This window comes from Bacillus rossius, chromosome 13 (genome assembly GCF_032445375.1).
Source record: "Bacillus rossius redtenbacheri isolate Brsri chromosome 13, Brsri_v3, whole genome shotgun sequence".
NCBI classification, from domain to species: Eukaryota; Metazoa; Arthropoda; class Insecta; order Phasmatodea; family Bacillidae; genus Bacillus; species Bacillus rossius.
This window is the reverse complement of record NC_086340.1, coordinates 15,149,058-15,170,416: the sequence shown is the minus strand read 5'-3', so window position 1 is coordinate 15,170,416 and position 21,359 is coordinate 15,149,058. Positions and strand designations below refer to the sequence as shown.

The following is a 21,359-nucleotide window of genomic DNA, read 5'->3' as shown; positions in this document are numbered from 1 at the left end:
CCCAACCCGCGAGTAAAGACGTGCATATCCCTGTCCAGGGGCGTAGCCAGGGGTGGGGGGGGGGGGTTAGGGGTTCAACCCCCCCCCCCCCCCCCTTATCACCAAATCTTTAATTAATTTCTTATTCATCACACAAACAAATTTCATATTAAAATTAATAAAAATTTTTTTACCATTCACAATATTTAAATTTTAAGTACCGAAAACTGCTAAAATAGCACTATTTTACACCATTAAAAATCCAAAATTTTCCCCGTGGGGAGGACACCTAGGGGACCCCCCCCCCCCCCGCTTTAATACGTAAGGGGGGGGGGGAGCGCATGCTTCTTAACACACTCCCCCCCAATTACACAAATCCTGGCTACGCCACTGTCCCCTGTCGGGAACTCGCGTCGGGAGAGCGGTACCCGCAGGAGAGGCCCAGTGTCGGCTTGCTCTCCCCCAGGCCGCTCGGGCATCATCAGCGACACGCAGCACGAGGGCGCCCTGCAGAAGATCCGGCACCTGGAGGACGACTCCCGCCGCCGGCGCACCGCCGAGGAGGATGCAGCGGTGCTGGAGAAGCCGCAGTTCGGCCGGCCGCTCCACAACGTGCAGGACCTGCCCGAGGGCCTGGCCGCCCACCTCGAGGCCACGCTCACGCCCGTCAACGACCCCACCATGAAGGTCGAGTGGTACTGCAACGGGCGGCCCATCCCGCAAGGTGCGTATCGCCGTCTTCCCCGCTCCCCGGCGTGCGTGTTGTCGAGATGAATCTTCGAATGTCATCCCGCTCTTCTTATGTTACAAAAGAAATTAAGCACATTTGAAAAAAAAAAAAAAAATGCCAAAATATTTTATACTGAAAACCCAGGGGCGCAACAACAGGGGGGGGGGGGGGGCAAGGGTATTTACCCCCCCCCCCACCCCCTGAAAGCTTGAAGTGGGGGCAAATGGGGGCAAAGAAAGTGCTGTGTAATCAATTTTTAGATGATAAAACTGCTTAAATAGCACCATTTTCCACCTTAAAATACAAATTTTCAATAGGGGGGATCGATTATTCTTTATAAAAAGGTATATTGCCTGCCCCCCCCCCCCCCTCCCCCCCGGAAATTTAGTTGTTGCTCCCCTGTGGAAAACCCATTTATTTTCAAAACTGTACAACTATCCAGTATTGTTCAGTGTAGCCATGAGGCTACCAATTACTTTGCCGGGGCAAGTATCTCGCGTTAAACAAAACAACAGTTTTGCTAGGATCTGTTAAAGAGATGTGTCGGTAATTGAGTTGGTATCGGTTTTTATCCGTATCGCCTGTCACTAAAGAGTTCCTTACCATTCTGTTTTGAGCTGCATTGTGCCCTTTGTACAAATAAATACGGTGCTAAGATTCTCAAAAAAAAGATTTATTTTAAGAAAAGAGTGAAGTGTGTAGTTGTGTACTACATTACTTTGCAGCAGCCACTTTTGTTACATTTGTTTTTATTGGATATTAATGGTTGTGTTGAATATGGGCAGAAACTCTGATATTACTAAATACCTCCAATGTCGGCTTTTGATGATCCTATTGGGCACAGGTCAAAATTGAATGATACCTATTAAACGAGGTTAGCTGTATTTATGTGGTTATTCTGTGTGCGGCATGCCTATGTGTATTACTATGTTTTTTTTTTGTTTTGTTTTACAGGACATCGTTTCAAGACAACTTACGATTTTGGCTATGTTGCTCTCGATATTTTGTATGCATATGCTGAGGATTCGGGAACATACATGTGCAAAGCAAGAAACGCAGTCGGCGAGGCGGTCACGACTTGCTCCGTCACTGTCGATGGTAGGTTGTGGCGATTCAAACGGAGCATATTATATTAATCTTTAACTAATGCTAAACAAAGGATTAATAAATTTCTTCTTTAAAATATATATTTGATGCTGTGCTATAAAAAAATAATTTTCTTAAGTAATATATATATATATATATGTATTTATTAATAACCCACATCATGAAATCATGGTTTTACATTAAATTAAAAAAGAATAGTGGAATCATTTTCCCAAATACAACTTTGTTACTTGTTTTTATTTATTTAACATATTAATTTTTTTTGTGAGTGTAATTTTATTTATTTTTGTTCAGTGTGTTATATCCTTCAAATAAGTAAGTGTAAAGTACGAGTAGGTATTAATTTTTTTGGATAATTAATGCCCTATGGTATAGATATGCAGTGATAGAGTTTGTTTTGTATTGTGGTGCATAGGAAAATTTTCTCTTAATTGGAAAAGTGGTTTTTGCAGTCAAAACAGTCTTAATTGATGTATGCGCTAAGCAAAGAAGAAACATTTGTAACCTTTGTTTTAATTACAGCGAAAGCCGGCCTTTACATGGACACGCTGGATGCAGAGCGGCTGAGGAAGATTCGCGAACTCGAATCGTACGAGCGGCCACAGAAGGCCGAGATTGAGCCTCAAGCTCAGAAGCCGGTGTTCATCACACCGTTGAACAAGTAAGCCACGAACAGCAATTGTAAACAGCGTTGTTTGTGCTGTCGATTGGAGCCACGATTGTTTCTTGTATTCTTTCCTTTTTCCACTTTAAACTCAACCCTCCATGGATTTGCTCTAAGGTGAGACTGTTGTTTATTCCACACACCCCGGTTATAATAAGCCCCCCCCATCCCTTTTACCCTGCCCCCAGAGAGATTGATTATAATGCAGACAAATAGTGCCTGTAAATTGAAGAAACAAAAGTCTGAAATAGATCTGAAAATAATATTTACGGTAGGTATCATATTTGTACTATAAAGACATAGAACTCAAAGGACTATTGAATACCCGCCCATCAAAGTAACACCCTAATTCGTTCTAGGGAAACAGAGCGCTAATCAAAACAGCTGTAATTAAATATGTGTGTTACATAGGAGTGTTTGTTAATCAAAATATGTAATTGGTTTTCCAATGCTGAACGACCATTTTAATCTAAACACTACTCCCATTAAAATCAATTTACAGTACTAATGTATGTCTAAATACATTTGAAGAACATTTAAATAAATGTTGAGTAACATTTTGAGACTAAAAATCCTAAGATTAAATTCAAACAATTCACGAACCACATTTTTTACATAATAAGGCTTGTGCATAACATTCCTAAGAGGATCTAACAACATTTCTGGGTTCCAAAAAAAATTTTTATTAATATAAGAAATATATTTAAATTCTAATCTGATAAAAAATCACAACCAAAAATGTTTTCTCTTATTAGAAAGATTATTCTCTTAATGTAATTCCCGACTTTGTTGTTGCCTAAATGTGTGTTTTCCATCACCACTGTTATTTTACGCTAGCGCATCGTAGTAGATGCGAGGTAAACTAGCCCTGAAATCTTCTGGCCTATCTCTCCAGAGCTGCAGCTGACTGCTGATTTACGAGATGGCATAATATAAACATCGGCTTAGCACTCGAATCGGAGATAAATACACAATGAAGAAAGCAAACTGCTATCAAAGAAAGAGCTAATATTGTTTGTTCATTCGTCACATTATTAATTTGTTGAATTGTTTTTAATGCTACACATGTGCTGACGTCATTGTGCGTATACGAAAATAAAAATTCACGTAAAAGAAAAAAAGTGCTTTTTTGAATCTATGACAGTGCTACTTAAAATCATGCTGTAATTTATTGGCGTCGTTACTTCAAAACCGAGGCAAATTGAACAGCGTTACTTTGAGTGGAAGGTGTACTTATTTTAAAGTAATTTACAGAGTAATTCATTTACCCCCGAAATATTAATTTGTTCTCCCTTCCCTTAGATAACTTACTCTGGAAGAATACATGGTCAGAGGCTTTGTCACTGTCTGGGTGGAAATGCTTTATTACTGGTTCTGAGTCATCGGGGTGTGTCACGAGAATTGTGAGTCAGACGTAAAAATTGATGTAAACATGCTTGAAATCCACTTTCCTAACAAATATATTTGCGAAGTATCTCATGCCTCTAGCTAGCAGTAAATTTTTGGCTATGCACGCGTGTTAAAATTATGTTTCAGAAGTGAAAAATCTGTGAGGTAAAAATATACATGTATGATAGCAACAGTAAGTACAGATACTGAATGAGAGAGAACGCATATGACAACACCGATGGTTGTTTGCTTCACCACATGCATTGGAAGTGAAACTTCACAGAGTAGTTGTGGAAATGAAAAAAAAAAAAAAATTGAATTAGTAAACTTTGGATGCTATCAGTGTTGAATTTTTTTTTTAATTTACTTTATTTTTCTTTTAATATTTTCCTTCAAAATTTTTTTCCCTCAAATATTCGAATCTTTTGAATACTAAGGTTTTATTTTAATGGTGTTTGAGGAATTCAGGACTTGATTTGCCCATAGTATTACTAAAATACATTGTCAATTGGACGTAGTTATGCAAAAAGGAACCAACCCACAATGTTGTTATATTTTATTTGAAAATAAATTAAAATAGTATAAGGTTGATCGTACCATCGTTGCTATTATTATATCAGTATTTATACAAGACCATTAAAATTATACCTACATTATGTTACCAATACGAGAATCACAATTTATAGTTAACTTTAACTTTGAAATATTCAGAATAAGGTTTCATGTGGGTTGGTTCCTTTTTGCATAACTACGTCCGATTGTGTTATGTTACAATTTAAAAAATCTAATGTCTTGTCCCTTTGCCGTTGCGGCCGCAGCTTGGAGAACTTGAAAGAGGGGGAGCACGCCCACCTGGAGTGCCGCGTGGAGCCCATCAACGACCCGAACCTCAGGATCGACTGGTTCGTGAACGGGGTCGCCATCAAGACGGGCCACCGCTTCAGGACCACGCACGACTTCGGCTACGTGGCCCTCGACGTGCTGTACAGCTACGCCGAGGACTCGGGCACGTACATGTGCAAGGCCACCAACCTGCTGGGAGAGGCCGTCAACACTTGCACCATCAGAGTGGGCGGTGAGTGCGATGCAATCGACCGGACTTAGTTCCGGTAGCAGTGAGCAGGGACCTGCGGAATCCATGTTTATCGTGAGGGGAACATCATCAAACAAAATCACAAAACATTATGTTTAAAAAAATAAATATATTTATTTCTCAACATACTGCATTTACCTAAATACAAGAAGACTCAAATTCAAGTCGAGGCCCTCCTTTGTCATTAAGAGAAATTAAATTTTTTTATTCATATTATATGGGAATTGAGAAAACAAAAATTGCTGTTGATGCAGGTTATGTGATATTAATATTTCGTGCCTGCTTATTTACTCTTTTTTTTAAACACATTTTAAGTTTACTTAGCTACATATTCCACAGTTATTGAAGGCAAGCAGGAAAAAAAAATATTATCAACAACATGAATGTACTCTTTTAACTGAAATGCAAAATGAATTTGAATTTATATGCTGTAAGCTTGGAAAAATTTCTCTCTTTGCTCTTGTTAGTTGATGAAGGTAATCTTCAACAATATTTATGCACTCATTCTATCATTTCATTAGTCCCCCAATACCAGCTGCACAAAATTATTTTGGCTGCTGTCCCAGTGACATAGGAAATAATTCTGTTCTATTAAATGATTGTTTAGCTCTATTGCCAATTTGAATCTGATGCATCAATGAAAATACTTCGTAGTCAGTATGAAATTAATGTCATAGAGCTGGATGATGCTACCATGTTTAAGAATACAATTTTTTTAAGTTTGTTAAAAATATTTTTCAAATTTTTTTAATTCAGTTTTTTTTTTAAAAATTGTGTATACTTTTTACTTGTAGGGATGTGCGAAAGTGACTTTTTCCACACGAAATGAAAGTGAAAGAAAATTTATCAAGTTTCGCGAAAGTGAAACGAAAACGAATTTTTCTATGAGATAAATATATTCTTAACGAAAGTTAAGCGAAATTTTTTAATTAACAAAGAAAAAAGTGCCCCAAAATTTGCTCTTCAGTAATAAATTCTATTACATAAATCATTTTGGTACCTTTTGATATATATATATATATATATAAATATTATCATTTAATATAATCAACATCCGCCCTAGACCACACAACACAGCCCCATGTCACTCGTAAATTTCAAGAATCAATCCAGATCTTTCAGCGCACAGACTATTTCCTTTACAGTCGTAATGTCGCAGTCTATGATAATATATTTATCATGTGCATGGTACTGATGAAAAAATACGTGAATACTGCGGAATGGCCGCCATCTTGCACCACTGTCACACATGGCTAGCTCAGGAAGCTGTAGACCAGGCAAGGGACATGGTCAAAACAAAACATAACAAATGGTTGCTGCCAAGTGGTCATTACACGCAGTGACTTGTTGACCTTTTTGTCTAATTGGCTGTATATTATGAGGATTTTATATGCCAGTCAGAGTATGTAAAATTTAAATAAAGCAGACGACAATGTTTTTGTTTGGCTGTGCGCGAATAAAAGTAGGTACGTTCTTTGTTTATGTGTATACGGTAAATACTAAATACTGTACTAACAGTTCTGGAATGTATGTTTTATGAATATAGTACCTACACTACTGTTTGAAAGCAAATGAATCAAGTAATTTTTCAAATATTGCATGATTTTGTTTTGATACCTAGGCCTACTGTAATCACGGTTGAATTTTGTTTACTTTATCTGCCATGTTTGTTCAAATTATGATTTTACCGTATTTTCATTAATGTGAGTTCTTTCATCACCACGTAAATTAATCTTAATGGAAATCTTTTTTCTAATTAATGTCTTTATATGATTTGCATATGTTATTACATTATTAGTAATAACAAGCAAATCATATAAAGACATTACAGTAGAATCTCAGTGCTAAGTACTTACAGGTACCTCAAGTTTTTGTACTTAGTACTGAAACATGCATACATATCTTTACAAAGAGAAAAAAAATATATAAAAAATTGCTACAGGAGAGCCGCAATGCCATATGTATTAGCAACTGCGACTTGCTTTTTTCCCCTTGTCTAGTTCTCTGAGTATATCCACTTTTTCCTTAAGCTTGAATTGCTTTCGTTTCTTTTTATCTCCAGGATCATTCATATTGTAGCACAAATACAATGCGGTGTCTAAATAACGTAACCTGAAAATAAACTCAACAATAACAATAAACAATCCCGGCACAGACATAAAACAGTATTTTTAGCGTAGCGTAACACTTTTGTCTAAATAATTAATACTTCTCTCAAACTTCCGTCTTTCGATGTATCGAATGGTGTTGTGTTGCTCACGTCGCATACTACGTACGGTATAATCTATGGTTGTGCGCGCAACTGTTTGTTAACTTTGTTTTGAGAATTTAGAGGTTAGAAAATATGTTGCGGTGGTATTTGTGTATGTTTGTTCTACTACATTAATCATTTAGCTGGAAATTTATTTACCAGTTTAAGTAAATTTTGGTGTAGTAATGCCACGCTACTAGTAGAATTTTTACGTTATAGTGAAAATATGATACTTTAAACTGAAATCGTTTTGCATGGCGAAGATACGATTTTCGGCGGGGACTTAAAAAAAATTCGTTAAGTGAAATATACTTTATAATAAGGTACGTTATTGTACCGGTATTCTACTGTACATTTTTATTAAATTACGAGTTCTTTTTCAACTAGAACAAACGGAACTTCGGTAAGCTATTGAACTTTCGTTTGGCTCGAAATATTTCGCTAAAAACGAACTTCGACAGATGAAATTCTTACCGAAATCGAAAATGAAAGTAGCAAAATTTCGATTTCGGTATCGGTATACCGAACATTCGCACAACCCTATTTACTTGTATTCTTCTATCAACACAATGTACAAAAGGATAGATGTTCGCATCACGCGAAATAATTGACTGTACAAACAACGATTGCAACGGATTGCGTTACGAGACGAAAAACAATGGTGAGCGGGCCCGATAGCCACACTTACCATCACGAAAACACACGATGAACTGACTTCCTGACGGAAGTCCGACGCGCTGCCAACCTTGGCAGCGTTGCCAAATCTGGAACCATGGTGGCCAACTGTGAAGGGGTGGCGCTGCTACTTGTGCAGCGCGGTAATTCAAATGTTCGAATGTTCAGTCTCAAATTTGTTGCACACGTAACGTCAGCAAAAATACTTAAATACCTATGTACACTATACACACTCCAAACATTCCGCCCACCTTGAAATGACCCATTTCAACACTACTCAAGAGGCAATGGGCACAACTTCACTACAGGGCGTTTTAGACTCCCAGAGGTGGTACGCACTGTAGCGACCCTAGGCACACCATCAGATCCAGGATGAAGATGCAGGACGCATCCCAACTTCCATTGCAGGGGAGGTACTCTATCTTCCTTTATCAACACCAATTGGTTTGGTGTGATAGCTATCGTTTGATCTTGCCACTTCGAACGCTGCTGCAGTGTGTGCAGATATTTGCGGTGCCACCGGTGCCAAAAGTCTTGATGCAACCGCGATACTAGTTGCCAACGCTGCAGTCTGTTAAGTTGTACCTGTTCCAATTCGGGTTCAGGATGCGACACCAGCGGCTCCATGGTCAAGAAGTGTCCTGGGGTGAGAGCACGCAGATCATTGGGATCGGAACTTAATGGACAGAGTGGCCTAGAATTCAGTATGGCCTCCACTTGGACCACGACCGTGTAGAGCTCCTCAAAGCTGAGAATCTGTTCACCAATGACCCGATTTAAATGTGACTTGAACGCCTTAACTGCAGCCTCCCACAAGCCTCCGAAATGAGGAGCGGCTGGAGGGTTGAAGTGCCACCTCACTCCAAAAGGAGCTAAACAATCCACTATGGTCTGCTGATGCGATGAGGATGACAACATGCGTTGCAGTTCTGTCAGCTGGTTGTGGGCTCCAACAAAGTTCGTCCCGCAATCGCTATAGAGGTCAGAGGATCTCCCTCTGCGGGCGATGAAACGTTTGTATGCAGCAAGGAACACCTCAGTCGACAGGTCAGACGCCAACTCCACATGAACCGCCTTAGTGGTACAACATACAAATATACACAGATAGGCCTTCAACAGAGTGACTTTGCGCACACGAGCCAGTTTTATGAAAAAGGGGCCAGCGTAATCCACGCCGGCCTTCGAAAATGGTTTCACTTGCTGGACTCTCATGGCCGGGAGACTTCCCATGAGGGGTGTAAAAGTGGGTGGCTGTGCCTTGAAACACTTCAAGCAGCGGTGAACACAGCTGGTGATTGCCTGCTTATCTGAGAGAATCCAAAATTTCTCTCTAAGAATACTTTGAAGTGCTTGTATCCCGGGATGTTGATTGACGTTGTGATAGTGTTGTATAATCCTGCTCGTCAAGGGGTTTGATTTAGGAAGCAAGGCCGGGTGTTTGTGTTGAAACGGGAGCTTCGATTGGTCAAGCCTGCCACCCACCCTAAGAAACCCATCAGAGTCGAGGAAAGGATGAAGCTTCCGTATCTGTGGTGAGGTTCGCTTATTCTTTCTCAAAGAGGCCAGGTCATCTTTGAACACCATCGACTGAACTCGAAGTATCCAGAAATTTAAGGCAGTCTCCAACTCACGAGGACACGGGGTCCCTGATTCACGAGCACTTTGTGAGTGACGACAATTAGCAACAAAACGCAGAATATAGGCAGTCACTCTCAGTAACTTCATTAGACTGCTGAAACGTTCGACCAGTGAATCAATGTCTTCAGTATACAGAATAGTTGCCAATGCCAACGACTTCTTCTCCTGTTGGACCAAATCGGAAATGTCACTACACGAAGCACTTGCAGGCCATTCATCTGCAGGTAACGTCAACCATGCAGGGCCTGTCCACCAAAGGTGGTGGTCAAGTATCTGGGCAGGTAACAATCCACGTGAGCCACAGTCAGCAGGGTTGTGTTCTGAACGCACGTGCCTCCACCAACTTGAAGGGGTCAGGTCCTGAATCTCACTAACCCTATTTGCCACAAATGTTTTTAACTCATGAGATGAAGAGTGGATCCACGCTAGGGCTACTTGTGAATCAGTCCAGGCAACAATGGAGGTGAATTCAAGTTCCATTCCATGCACATTTATCATGTGACGAAGCAACCGAGACAAGAGAAGAGCTCCACACAACTCCAACCGAGGTAGAGACTGGGCCTTGACAGGGGCTACTTTAGATTTGCCAGCGAGCAGGTGTACCGTGATTGTCCCATCAACATCAACCACACGAAGGTAGACACTTGCTGCATAACCCAATTCTGAACTGTCTGAAAATCCATGAAGTTGATAGGAACAGCCCTGTTTTCCCCTGACAAGGCGAGAGATGTTGAGTGCAGACAGAAGAGGGAGCTGGCTGTTGAACTTGTTCCAGCTGTCTAATATGTTTGGTGGTGGTTTTGCATCCCAGTCGAGATTTTGAACCCAAAGGACTTGAATGAGACATTTTGCAAACATGCTGATAGGTGTCAACCAACCGAGAGGATCGAAAATCCTTGCCACGTTCGATAAAATTGTCCTTTTTGTCGCAGGGCAGGCGCTGGCTCGGACCTTGTATGAATATGTGTCGGAGGTGGGGTTCCACTGTAGTCCCAGTACCTTGATTACAGTGCAGCTGTCCTGATCCAAGGCTAACGGTTGGAGGGTTTCAATATCCTCAGCAGGAAGCCAATTCAGGAGTGTCGGATGGTTGCTCATGAATTTTCGGAGTTGAAATCCCCCTTTCGCTAAAAGCTTGATGAGCTCTTGCTGCATGGCCACTGCAGAGTCCACAGACGGCGCACCCGTAACAACATCGTCCACATAAACATCCGACAACAACACTCGAGAGGCAGTGGGAAATTGTTCTCTCTCATCTTCAGCCAGCTGCTTAAGAGTGCGGAGTGCCAAGAATGGGGCTGAAGACACTCCATAGGTCACAGTTTTCAGCCTGTAGTCCTGGACTGGAGCTGCGTCACTAGAGCGCCACACAATACGTTGATAATCCTGATGATGACGATGGACATGGATCTGGCGATACATTTGTTTTACGTCTGCCGTGAAAACTACAACATGTAAACGAAAGCTCAATAGTAGATTAAAAATATCTTGCTGCAATTTTGGCCCTGTTAACAAAGTATCATTAAGCGACACACCTGTGGAACTCTTGGCTGATGCATCAAAAACAACGCGCACCTTTGTAGTGGAGCTGTCTGGTTTCACGACAGCGTGGTGAGGTATATAGAAGGCATGGGCACAGTCCATTTCTGTCTCAGCGACTCTTTCCATGTGGCCCATCGCGAGATAATCCTCCATAAACTCGGAATACTTCTGCTTGAGGGCAGGGTCCCCTTTGAGACGTCTTTCCAGGCGAAGCAAACGATTAATGGCTTGAGGTCTAGAGGACCCTAACTCTGGCTCAGGTTGACAAAACGGTAACGCAACGCTGTACCGGCCGGTCTCATGCCTTGTGTAAGACTTCACAAACAGCTCTTCACAGTGTACATCCTCGGGAGACTGATGCTTCACAAGGGGAAATTCTTCAATCTCCCAAAACCTTCTCATGACATCAGGTAATGGGGGATGAGAGGTCACCAGCGAAACACAAAGGGATGTCATGTTGGTTGAAGTCTGTTCAATTTCCACCTTCCCCATCAGGATCCAACCTAGTACAGAGTCTAGAGCCACTGGAGACCCATCAATCTTTCCACCTTTCATTAAATACGGAACCAGGTCAGCACCAATAAGTAGGTCGACTGGACCAGGAGTGTCAAAGGCAGGATCAGCAAGGTGCAAGTGTGCCACAGATTTACGAACCCTATCAGACAACTTTGTACCTGGCACGCTACTGGTTATACGAGGAAGCACAAAAACATCCAGCGCAAACTGAGACGCTAAGATGCCAACTGGTGTGATAACAACTGAAACATAGGATTTGGCCACATTGACAGGGGTGTTGGATAAGCCCTGTATGGGCAAATGCGTCCCCCTTTTAGTTAACCGCAGGTTCTGAACACACTTCTCTGAAATGAAGCTAGCTTGGCTAGCAGTGTCAAGCAGTGCCCGAACAACAAATGGTGTACCAGTGCGGTCGAGGATGTTTACCTGAGCAGTTGACAACAGGACAGTCTTAGAACAGCTCGGGGCTGCGGCGGTAACGGCAACTGTCGCAGAATTAGCTTCTGTTGACAAAGCATTGAAGCCTTCTGGAGATGCACAGCTGCCTTCGGGTGGTTGCTGCTTAAAATGTAACAAAGTATGGTGGCGAGCTCCACAATGACGACATGCTGACGATGGACAACCTTTGGCTCGATGTGCAGGCGAAAGACAATTCAAGCACAGATCCTGTCTTTTCACAATGGTATACCTATCTTTAGGGTCACTTTGATTAAACTTACTGCATTTTACAAGAGCATGTGGGCCACCACACAGACCGCAGGTCTGTGAGGAGCTGACTAAACTATTCAGCGCTTGACCACGAGATTGCTTCCAGCCAGCGAATGGTGGAGAAGATTTTCTCATGGGCGGCTGCAGTCCTGACGACTTGCCACGTGACTGAGCAACAGCCTCCTGAGCGCGACAGTGCTTTTCCAAAAACTTTACGAAATCACTCACTGTAGGGAACTCATTAGTAAGCGACATTTCCCACTGTGTCTGAAGACAAGAATCTAAGCGCTTGCATAGGATAGGAAGCAGGATCAAGTCCCACTGAGTCACTGGCACATCCAGTGCCGTCAGGGCAGAAATGCTCTCAGTGATGTTTGTCAACAATTGGCGTAGTGCTTTAGGTGAGTCAGAGGTAACAGCTGGTGCGTGCAAGAGTGCATCTACGTGTATTGCCACGACAAGTCGCTTATTTTCATACCGCCCTGCGAGTAGCTTCCAGGCCACATCAAAGTTGGCATTGGACATAGTCAAGGAACTGATCATCCCTAAAGGCTCTCCACTGAGGGCAGATCTCAGATAGGCTAACTTTTCTACAGGGGAAAGCTCACTATTATTGGTGATAAGTGTACTGAACAAGTTCGAAAAGTTGGGCCATTGCTGTGGACTACCATCAAAACTTGGAAGTGATATCTTCGGCAGGGCCACCCGTGGTTTGCTCACCTGAGACTGTGGTTGGCTGGAGGGCTGTACCTTTGAGTCCTCTATGCCGGCTACAACGGCCCTGATTTGGAAGTATTTATCATCGAAAGCTTCCATGCGAGAAGCGTGCTCAGCTACGTCCACATCTGTTTCGCCGATGGCTGCTTCCACCGCGACGCAGTCAACTTCGAACTGCTCCTTTATGTTTTCCAAGTCGCGCACTGTTGCAAGAAATAAGTTTCTTTGCGAGGGGTCCTCACGCGCGCTTTGAGAAAGGTCAAATGCCCGCTTCAGGCGACTCTCTGCGATGCGCACGCGTATCAGCGCTGACCGTTTATCCGCCATAGTAAATAGTCACGTAGTACAATGACTCAACACATAACCTAAAACACCACCACGTGAGAAGTATGCCGGTAAATGTTACCTCGGTGACGCACGAGTAACTACAGCGGAGACAAACTCAACGTTCAACGAAGCACAAAAGGTTAGAGAAAATTACATACCCAAGAAATTTGCCCTACACACAAAAACGTTCACCACGCGGCACACGACACGCCGAAACAACGAAAGCGACGCCGGCACAAATAGATCCGGCCCGGAGGACCAAATGTTCGCATCACGCGAAATAATTGACTGTACAAACAACGATTGCAACGGATTGCGTTACGAGACGAAAAACAATGGTGAGCGGGCCCGATAGCCACACTTACCATCACGAAAACACACGATGAACTGACTTCCTGACGGAAGTCCGACGCGCTGCCAACCTTGGCAGCGTTGCCAAATCTGGAACCATGGTGGCCAACTGTGAAGGGGTGGCGCTGCTACTTGTGCAGCGCGGGAATTCAAATGTTCGAATGTTCAGTCTCAAATTTGTTGCACACGTAACGTCAGCAAAAATACTTAAATACCTATGTACACTATACACACTCCAAACAATAGAAGTTCATTCTAATCGATCTCACTGCCTTTGTTCTATCATACCTCCCTGGCTTAATCCAGATTAGTGATTTTTTGGTCCCACTTCTTGGTTCTCTGTTCCACTGGTTCTCTGAAATTTAACCGTTACTGTACTTATCTAACTGTCCAAGGAGACACGAAGCAACTCTGCTACCTGGGTGCCCTTTTTTGTGGTCAGATTACGGTAAACTGGAGCACTCGTAAATCATTTTGAACAAGCGAAGGTGCTGTCTATCAGGACATACGTACTGCAGTGGCGGCGGCAGGTGAAGTAAGCCAGTGAGACGGGGGTGATAGTTTCTCTCCCGAGAACATTTTTGTGAAAATGTGACTTTCTTGGAAATCATGCTCATAAAATTAGCATATTCTATTGGTAATAACTGGCAAATTTTGTATGTAATCCCAACTGCAACAAAAACCAGTAGTCTTGCTATTTGACGACCAAAAAAAGTAACTTGAATTTTACTTAATGTATGAAAGTGTTTATGCTTTTTTTTGAGACTTTAATTATAGTATAATTGACACTTCACTAATCCAAACCGGTAGAATATTGATGTGGCATTATTCTTATGTGTCCACAAAGTGCTGTGGTTACTACCGCATGGGAGCGCAAGCTCTAATTTCAAAGACGTTGACCTGTTCCTTGCTGGTTTGCTTTGGCAAGTTTGATGAGGGCTCGGTCCTTTATTGTTTCTTCTAGCTCGACGCAGCATCTACCTGGAGTCGCAGCATCCGGAGGGCCTGGCGAAGATCCAGGAGCTGGAGGCCCAGGGTCACCCGGCGAGACTCGAGGTCGAGGAGCCGGAACCCACCCCACCACGCTTCGTCACGGAACTGAGGGTGCGTCTCCGTGCTTGTTCCGTTTATGCTTTAAGTTTCGGGTAGAACTGACCACCATGCAAGGACAAGGACCACATTATTTACAGCTACATAAGCTTTGAAAGACATGTTTGTATCTTCCACAAGCTAAAATTCTTTGGAAATGTTTGTTTAGCACTTCAGGGAACATTTTTGAAGCAAGAAAGGAATTTTTTTATATCTTGAACATGTAAAAATGTGGTTTTTTTATAGTTAAAAAAAATTAAAATTTGGTATGTTAAATGTTGCTTGCAAATATTAAATTTCGGTGTTTTGGATCTTGATACCTAGATTCATAGGTATTCTTTTAAGAATATAATTCAGTATTTGTATTTGGAGATCAGTGGACTCGAAACATCGCTGACTGCAATAACGCGCGCTTCCTCGATCCCGCAGGGTACCACGGAGGTCGTCGAGGGACAGACGGCCCATTTCGAGGCCCAGGTGGAGCCCTTGCATGACCCCAACCTCAGGATAGAGTTCTACCACAACGGCAAGCCGCTGCCGTCCGCCTCCCGGTTCCACATCACGTTCGACTTTGGCTACCTGGCGCTCGACATCGGCCACGTGGTGCCGGAGGACGCCGGCGAGTACACGGCCAAGGCCATCAACGCGCTCGGCCACTGCACGTCGTCCATCAAGCTGAACGTGCAGGGTAAGATCAGCGCCGAGGAGACGAGACAGCTTTACGTCTTTCATTACTTTGTCGTCCTGCCGATGTTGATGCGTGGCTGGGTGGTGTCTGAGGGCGCCAACTAACCTTTAATGGTGGTGGCTGCTGTGGGCTAGTTCACAGCACGAGACTCCTTTCTCTCGGTGGTCGTGATGTCGCCACGTGGCAGGCAGGAGTGGTTGGACCACACACACGACTAACTTGAAACGTTGTCGGCATGCACACGACTGTCCGGTCCGCACACGAACGCCGATCGCCGAACTCCGCGAGTCGCACACGACTGCTCGCGCCGAGGGGTGAAGGCTAACTGGCGCGTCCTGGCAGGTCCCGTTAGGGCTCGAGTCGATCTCCGCTCTCCATGACAATCGACCTACACCCGTTCGAGACACTTACCACCGACCACGAATGCCGACCAGTGAGGCACCGAGGTGGCATAACGACCTGTGCGAGCCATGGGAGCACCTGGGACGACGTCAACATTTAAACTACAGCATTTGTTAGTTGAAGTTGCTTGGTTTCCAGGCTCTAGCCGTGTCGAAGGCGGAGATTTCACCGACAATTCAGTCGACGTTGCAGTCAGTATCTTCAGGGCGGCAGTTACTGATACCCTGCAGATGAATACTGCAAGGCGACTGAAAGGTCGTCGACATCTTCACCTTCGACACGGTCAGAAGCCAAGCAGCTTCAAACAATGGCTGTGAAAGCCTGCAATCCTTATTATATTCTGTTTCTATTTTATCGTACATACATAGTTAAACAACTTCAACTTTAAGTAGAATAATGACGTTTGTTGTTTTAACCTTGCAGTTTTATTCAAATGCCATTTATAGACAACTGAAATGTTAACATGAATTGAATCAAGACAAATATTTCTACAAATATCTGTTTTTTATTTCTATGATGTTATAGCTTAATTTGTGAATAAATGTACTAAATTCCAATAGTGAAATTTTCAATGAAATTTAGGTGTGATATTGATTTTTTTTATTTACTTAAATGTTAATTAAATATTTTTGATAAAAAAAAGTGTTGTTACTTTTAAAATTTTCAGCATATTTAAAAATGATCACCAAATAGTTAATAGTAGTTTTACATATGAAGTTAATATACATAGATTGTTTAGATACCTCTAAAAAAAAAAGCTTAAAGTAAAGGTTCAAAAATTTGAATTTCACATTTTAATAGAGCAAATTGGGTTATCAATTTTGGTGCTTTGCCTTGCAACTTGTTTTTTTTTATGGTTTTACCGCTATTTAGCAGTTTGACCTTGACTCATAGTTATGCGTGAGTCTGTGTTCTGTGAGTGGGTTGTTGTGTAAGGGCTTGTACTCGCTCTCGCAGCCAAGGGCAGCATCATCCTGGAGTCGCAGCGCCCCGAGGGCCTGGAGAAGATCCGGCTGCTGGAGGGCCAGGCGCCGTTCCAGCGCCCCGAGGCGCCCGAGCCGCAGACGAGGCAGCGGCCCGTGTTCACGCAGCCGCTCCAGAACATAGACGCCGTGGCGGAGGGCCAGACCGCTCACTTCGAGTGCCGCCTCATCCCCGTCGGCGACCCCACGCTCAAGGTCGAGTGGTTCAGGAACGAGAAGCCGCTGGAGACGAGTAAGTGCCGCCGGACGTTCCGAGCGCTGTGGAATACCGTTAATGTACACCCTCTTAGAGAATGACTGAAAAAAAAAAAATTGCAGGAAAAGAAACCTTTCTAAAATTCTTATTTTTTGGAACAGCAACCTTCAGGTACATACATATATATATATAAATTTTTTTTCTTTTCATCTCTTACATCACTTAATAATGTTAAAATTTACAGGAAAATAATTATAACACTAATAGATATGGAATTTGCTTTGCTCTCAGCTTAAAATAATGACCACTTTGAAATTAAAGCCAATAAAAAACTTTATTTAATCACTCACATTAATGTACTGCTATACGTACTTTCTTTAGTAGGCATATATATACATACATGTAATAGAGATTACAAATTTATTTGAATCTACTCTGAATTGAAAGAAATAGATTTGGCACAACATTACACACTAACAGATTAAATTAGATCTGGAGAAGTTTGAGGAAAAGAAATTAGTTCAACACTAAACAAATTATTTTTAATGAGTAATTTTTTTTTTTTTTTAAATTATATTTTGTTTTAATTTTCTGAAACAACTTATTTGCAATGCCTATTCAAAACTTTGTGGAATTAGTTAAGTTTTTTTTAGTGTTCTTCATTGGTTCTATTCTAATGTGATATCACTTTTCCAGGCTCTCGCATCACTCGCACCCACGACTTTGGCTTTGTTGCCCTCGACATGACCCACGTGCGAGCGGACGACGACGGAGTTTACATGTGCCGTGCGTCCAACCCGCTGGGCGAAGCAGTGACGACTGCATCCATGAAGATAAGAAGTGAGTTCAGTTGAGACAGGCAGCAGACATTTCCCAAAACTGCCAAAGCTGACATTTCCCGGCTTAGGACTTTTCATTCAAATAAAAGTAAATCCCTGTAAAGAAGTGTCTTAAGTTACTTAGAAGTTAGGCCTTTGCGAAGCTTTGACCGAGCAAATCGATTAAAGCTCTTTTTAATATTCGAATTGACTTCGCCAGAAAGTTTACTATTTTTTTTTTTAAAGCTTTGATTGTGAGGGAAAGCTTTGCGTCTGATGTGGCAAAAGCATCAAAACATGGAAGTATAAGACTCGCTCCTGAAATATTTATGTATTTTTTTTTACTGCATATGTTTTGCACAAATTAAGGTTGGTTTGTTAAAACAATAGAATGTGGCATTCAGGTTTGCTTTCATGAATCTCAATATTAATTGAATGTATGGTTAGTTTATAATTTTTATTCAAAGGTGTTATGTTAAGTCAGTTGGTTTAATCACTGAATATTTTCAAACATTAAAATGTTAAAATATAATTTTTTTTTACTTCATTAAGTGTAATACAATCTTGATAAAAACAATATTCACGATTCAATTTGACTTTGCAAATATTTCAAACATTCAATTTGATATTCACTTTGCATCAAAAAACTAGTATTCTCACAGGCCTATCAGAAATTTAGACTTGATGAATAGAATTTGAAATTCAGTAGGAATTTGACTAGTGGTGTGTCAAACCCCAATTTTTTCGAATCCAAATCTCCAATTCAAATCCCAAATATTACCCCGAATATACCTGTGAATCCTAATCTAGGTCACTCTCTCAAGGGTCAAAAATAAAATAATATACAAGAAATTTAATAATATTATCTGGGTTTTGAAACATTTAACCCTTTAATGTTTTTTTCACAAACTTAAGTTTCCAGAATCAATACATATTGTAATTTTTTATTTATATATTACCTAGGGAATTTAACAGGAAAGCTATGGGAAAAAAAAATGACCTAGTGAACTTAAGAGGCTTCAAAGTTGATTTTTTTTTTAACTTTGTTTGCTCTAATTTTTTTTTTAACCCTTGTCTTTGAATATTGAATCCTTCAAATATTAAGGTTTGGATGGTATTTGAATATTTGAGAATTTGCTCTAATTTATTTTTAATCTTTGTCTTTGAATATTGAATCCTTCAAGTATTAAGGATTTGATGGTGTTTGAATATTTGAGAATTTGCTCTAATTTATTTTTTAATCTTTGTCTTTGAATATTGAATCCTTCAAGCATTAATGATTTGATGGTGTTTGAAGACTTGAGAATTTACTCTAATTTATTTTTAACCTTTGTCTTTGAATATTGAATCCTTCAAGCATTAATGATTTTATGGTGTTTGAAGACTTGAGAATTTACTCTAATTTATTTTTAATATTTGTCTTTGAATATTGAATCCTTCAAGTATTAAGGATTTGATGGTATTTGAATATTTGAGAATTATCTCTAATTTATTTTTAATATTTGTCTTTGGATATTGGATCCTTCAAGTATTAAGGATTTGATGGTATTTGAATATTTGAGAATTATCTCTAATTTATTTTTAATATTTGTCTTTGGATATTGAATCCTTCAAGCATTAATGATTTGATGGTGTTTGAAGACTTGAGAATTTACTCTAATTTATTTTTAATATTTGTCTTTGAATATTGAATCCTTCAAGTATTAAGGATTTGAAGGTATTTGAATAATTGAAAATTTACTCTAATTTACTTTTAATCTTTGTCTTTGAATATTGAATCCTTCAAGTATTAAGGATTTGAAGGTGTTTGAAGACTTGGGAATTTGACTTGTTAGCGAGGGGTTCAGGTGTGTGTGGTGAGGCAGCGTCCTGACCCGGGGGGAACCCGTGTCCTTGCAGCCAAGGCCAGCATCCAGTTGGAGTCGCAGCACCCCGAGGGCATGAAGAGGATCCAGCAGCTGGAGGAGGGTCGTGGGCCCCACCGCCCCGAGGAGCCGGACCGGGTCTTCGAGAAGCCCATCTTCACCCAGATCCTGACGGGCCCGTCCGAGCTGTGGGAGGGGCAGCATGCCCACTTCGAGTGCCGCGTGGTGCCCGTGGGCGACCCCTCGCTGCGCTTCGAGTGGTACGTCAACGGCGTGGAGCTCAAGCTGGGTGAGTGCTGCCTGCCTTGCTGTACACTGAACGGTTTTGTGAACGTAAAACATCTTGCAAGTTCGTAAAAAATCAAAAAAATCATACAGTCGAACCTCGATAACAAAAATCTGAAGGGACCATAATTTTATCACTTTGCAATATTGAGCTTCGTATTAACCAAATTCCTGTATCAACCTATGCATAACTTCTAAGGTTTCCAACACTCTATTTACATTTGACTTTTGGAATTTTTGGCCAGGGTGAACCCTACCTAGCATTAAAAATATCTCGAAACTCAACCGGGTCCCCAATGAAGCCCGGAGATTTACCCCCCTCCACCACTTTTTTTTTTTTTCATCAATACCGCCGGGACTGTCCTCCGAAGCGTTCGGCAATAATCATTACAAAGTGAAAATAAATTTATGCCTTTATTGTTTATGTACGGTGAAGCAGATGTGGTTGTACGGTGTGTGTTCTTTCGGTCTTAGGTTCTCGCTTCCGTGTCACTCACGACTTTGGATTCGTCACGCTCGACATCAGCTCGGTCGTGACGGATGATTCCGGCCTGTACATGTGCAAAGCCATCAACAATTCTGGGGAAGCTGTCTCTTCGATCACCTTCAAAGTGAAAGGTATGTTCTGTCAGTGTGAGGTGAAAAGTTAACGGGCGGTTAAAGTTATGTGGCTTGGTTGCGGAGGCTTAATGGTTCCAATTTTTCCAAGATCAAAATGAGCTCAGAACCATTTGGGTACTAAATTGGGGTTTATAAATTTGTGTATTGCTGGGGAGTTTTAAAGATCTGGAAGTATGAGTTTAACACAAGCTATAATTCCCACTGAGGATTCTTGTGCTGTTAGTGGTAGTTATGCTTCATTTGAAATATGTGAAGTGAATTTAACATTAATTCCATTAATTTATTCCCACATATAAGTTATATATTTTGTGCTCAAAATTTTTGTGCTATACCTTGAAGCATAATTTAATAGAAAGAATGAGAACTACAACCATCAAATACGGTTCTGATATTATTTTGATCACGTCTCTAAATAAAATATTACATGAAACCTCAAGCATCCATTTTTCAGCATAGTAGCTAGTGATATCCTTTTGTTTTGAAGGTCAAGTGTAATCAATGTTATCAAGCTCGAAGTATAAGTATTGATTTTAATAAAAAACAAAACCCACACTCTTCTTTCTAGGATCTGCTTTAAAAAATAAGCTTTTTTTTGTCACTTATCACAAGCGGGGAGATTTTATGGTTTAATTTTCAGGCCAATTTTATTTTTAAAACAGGAGTTTTCTTTGTTATTGGTTTTATTTTTTATGAAATCTGTTTATTAAAAAAAAAAAATTATCTAG

The 21,359-nt window shown here is 41.2% G+C and overlaps 1 protein-coding gene across 9 annotated transcripts in view; it reads left to right on the top strand.

Moving 5' to 3' along the window:
- Nucleotides 1-21,359, top strand: part of LOC134538265 (titin) — a 358,395-nt gene that overhangs the window by 93,327 nt on the left and 243,709 nt on the right. For all 9 annotated transcript variants that reach the window (XM_063379416.1, XM_063379425.1, XM_063379423.1 and 6 more), the window contains exons 32-41: nucleotides 446-703; nucleotides 1,664-1,807; nucleotides 2,339-2,477; nucleotides 4,688-4,944; nucleotides 14,652-14,791; nucleotides 15,206-15,464; nucleotides 16,824-17,081; nucleotides 17,742-17,885; nucleotides 19,763-20,017; nucleotides 20,488-20,631. In XM_063379416.1, the coding sequence (XP_063235486.1) occupies nucleotides 446-703; nucleotides 1,664-1,807; nucleotides 2,339-2,477; nucleotides 4,688-4,944; nucleotides 14,652-14,791; nucleotides 15,206-15,464; nucleotides 16,824-17,081; nucleotides 17,742-17,885; nucleotides 19,763-20,017; nucleotides 20,488-20,631 (1,998 nt within the window). The remainder of the gene's footprint in view (nucleotides 1-445; nucleotides 704-1,663; nucleotides 1,808-2,338; nucleotides 2,478-4,687; nucleotides 4,945-14,651; nucleotides 14,792-15,205; nucleotides 15,465-16,823; nucleotides 17,082-17,741; nucleotides 17,886-19,762; nucleotides 20,018-20,487; nucleotides 20,632-21,359) is intronic.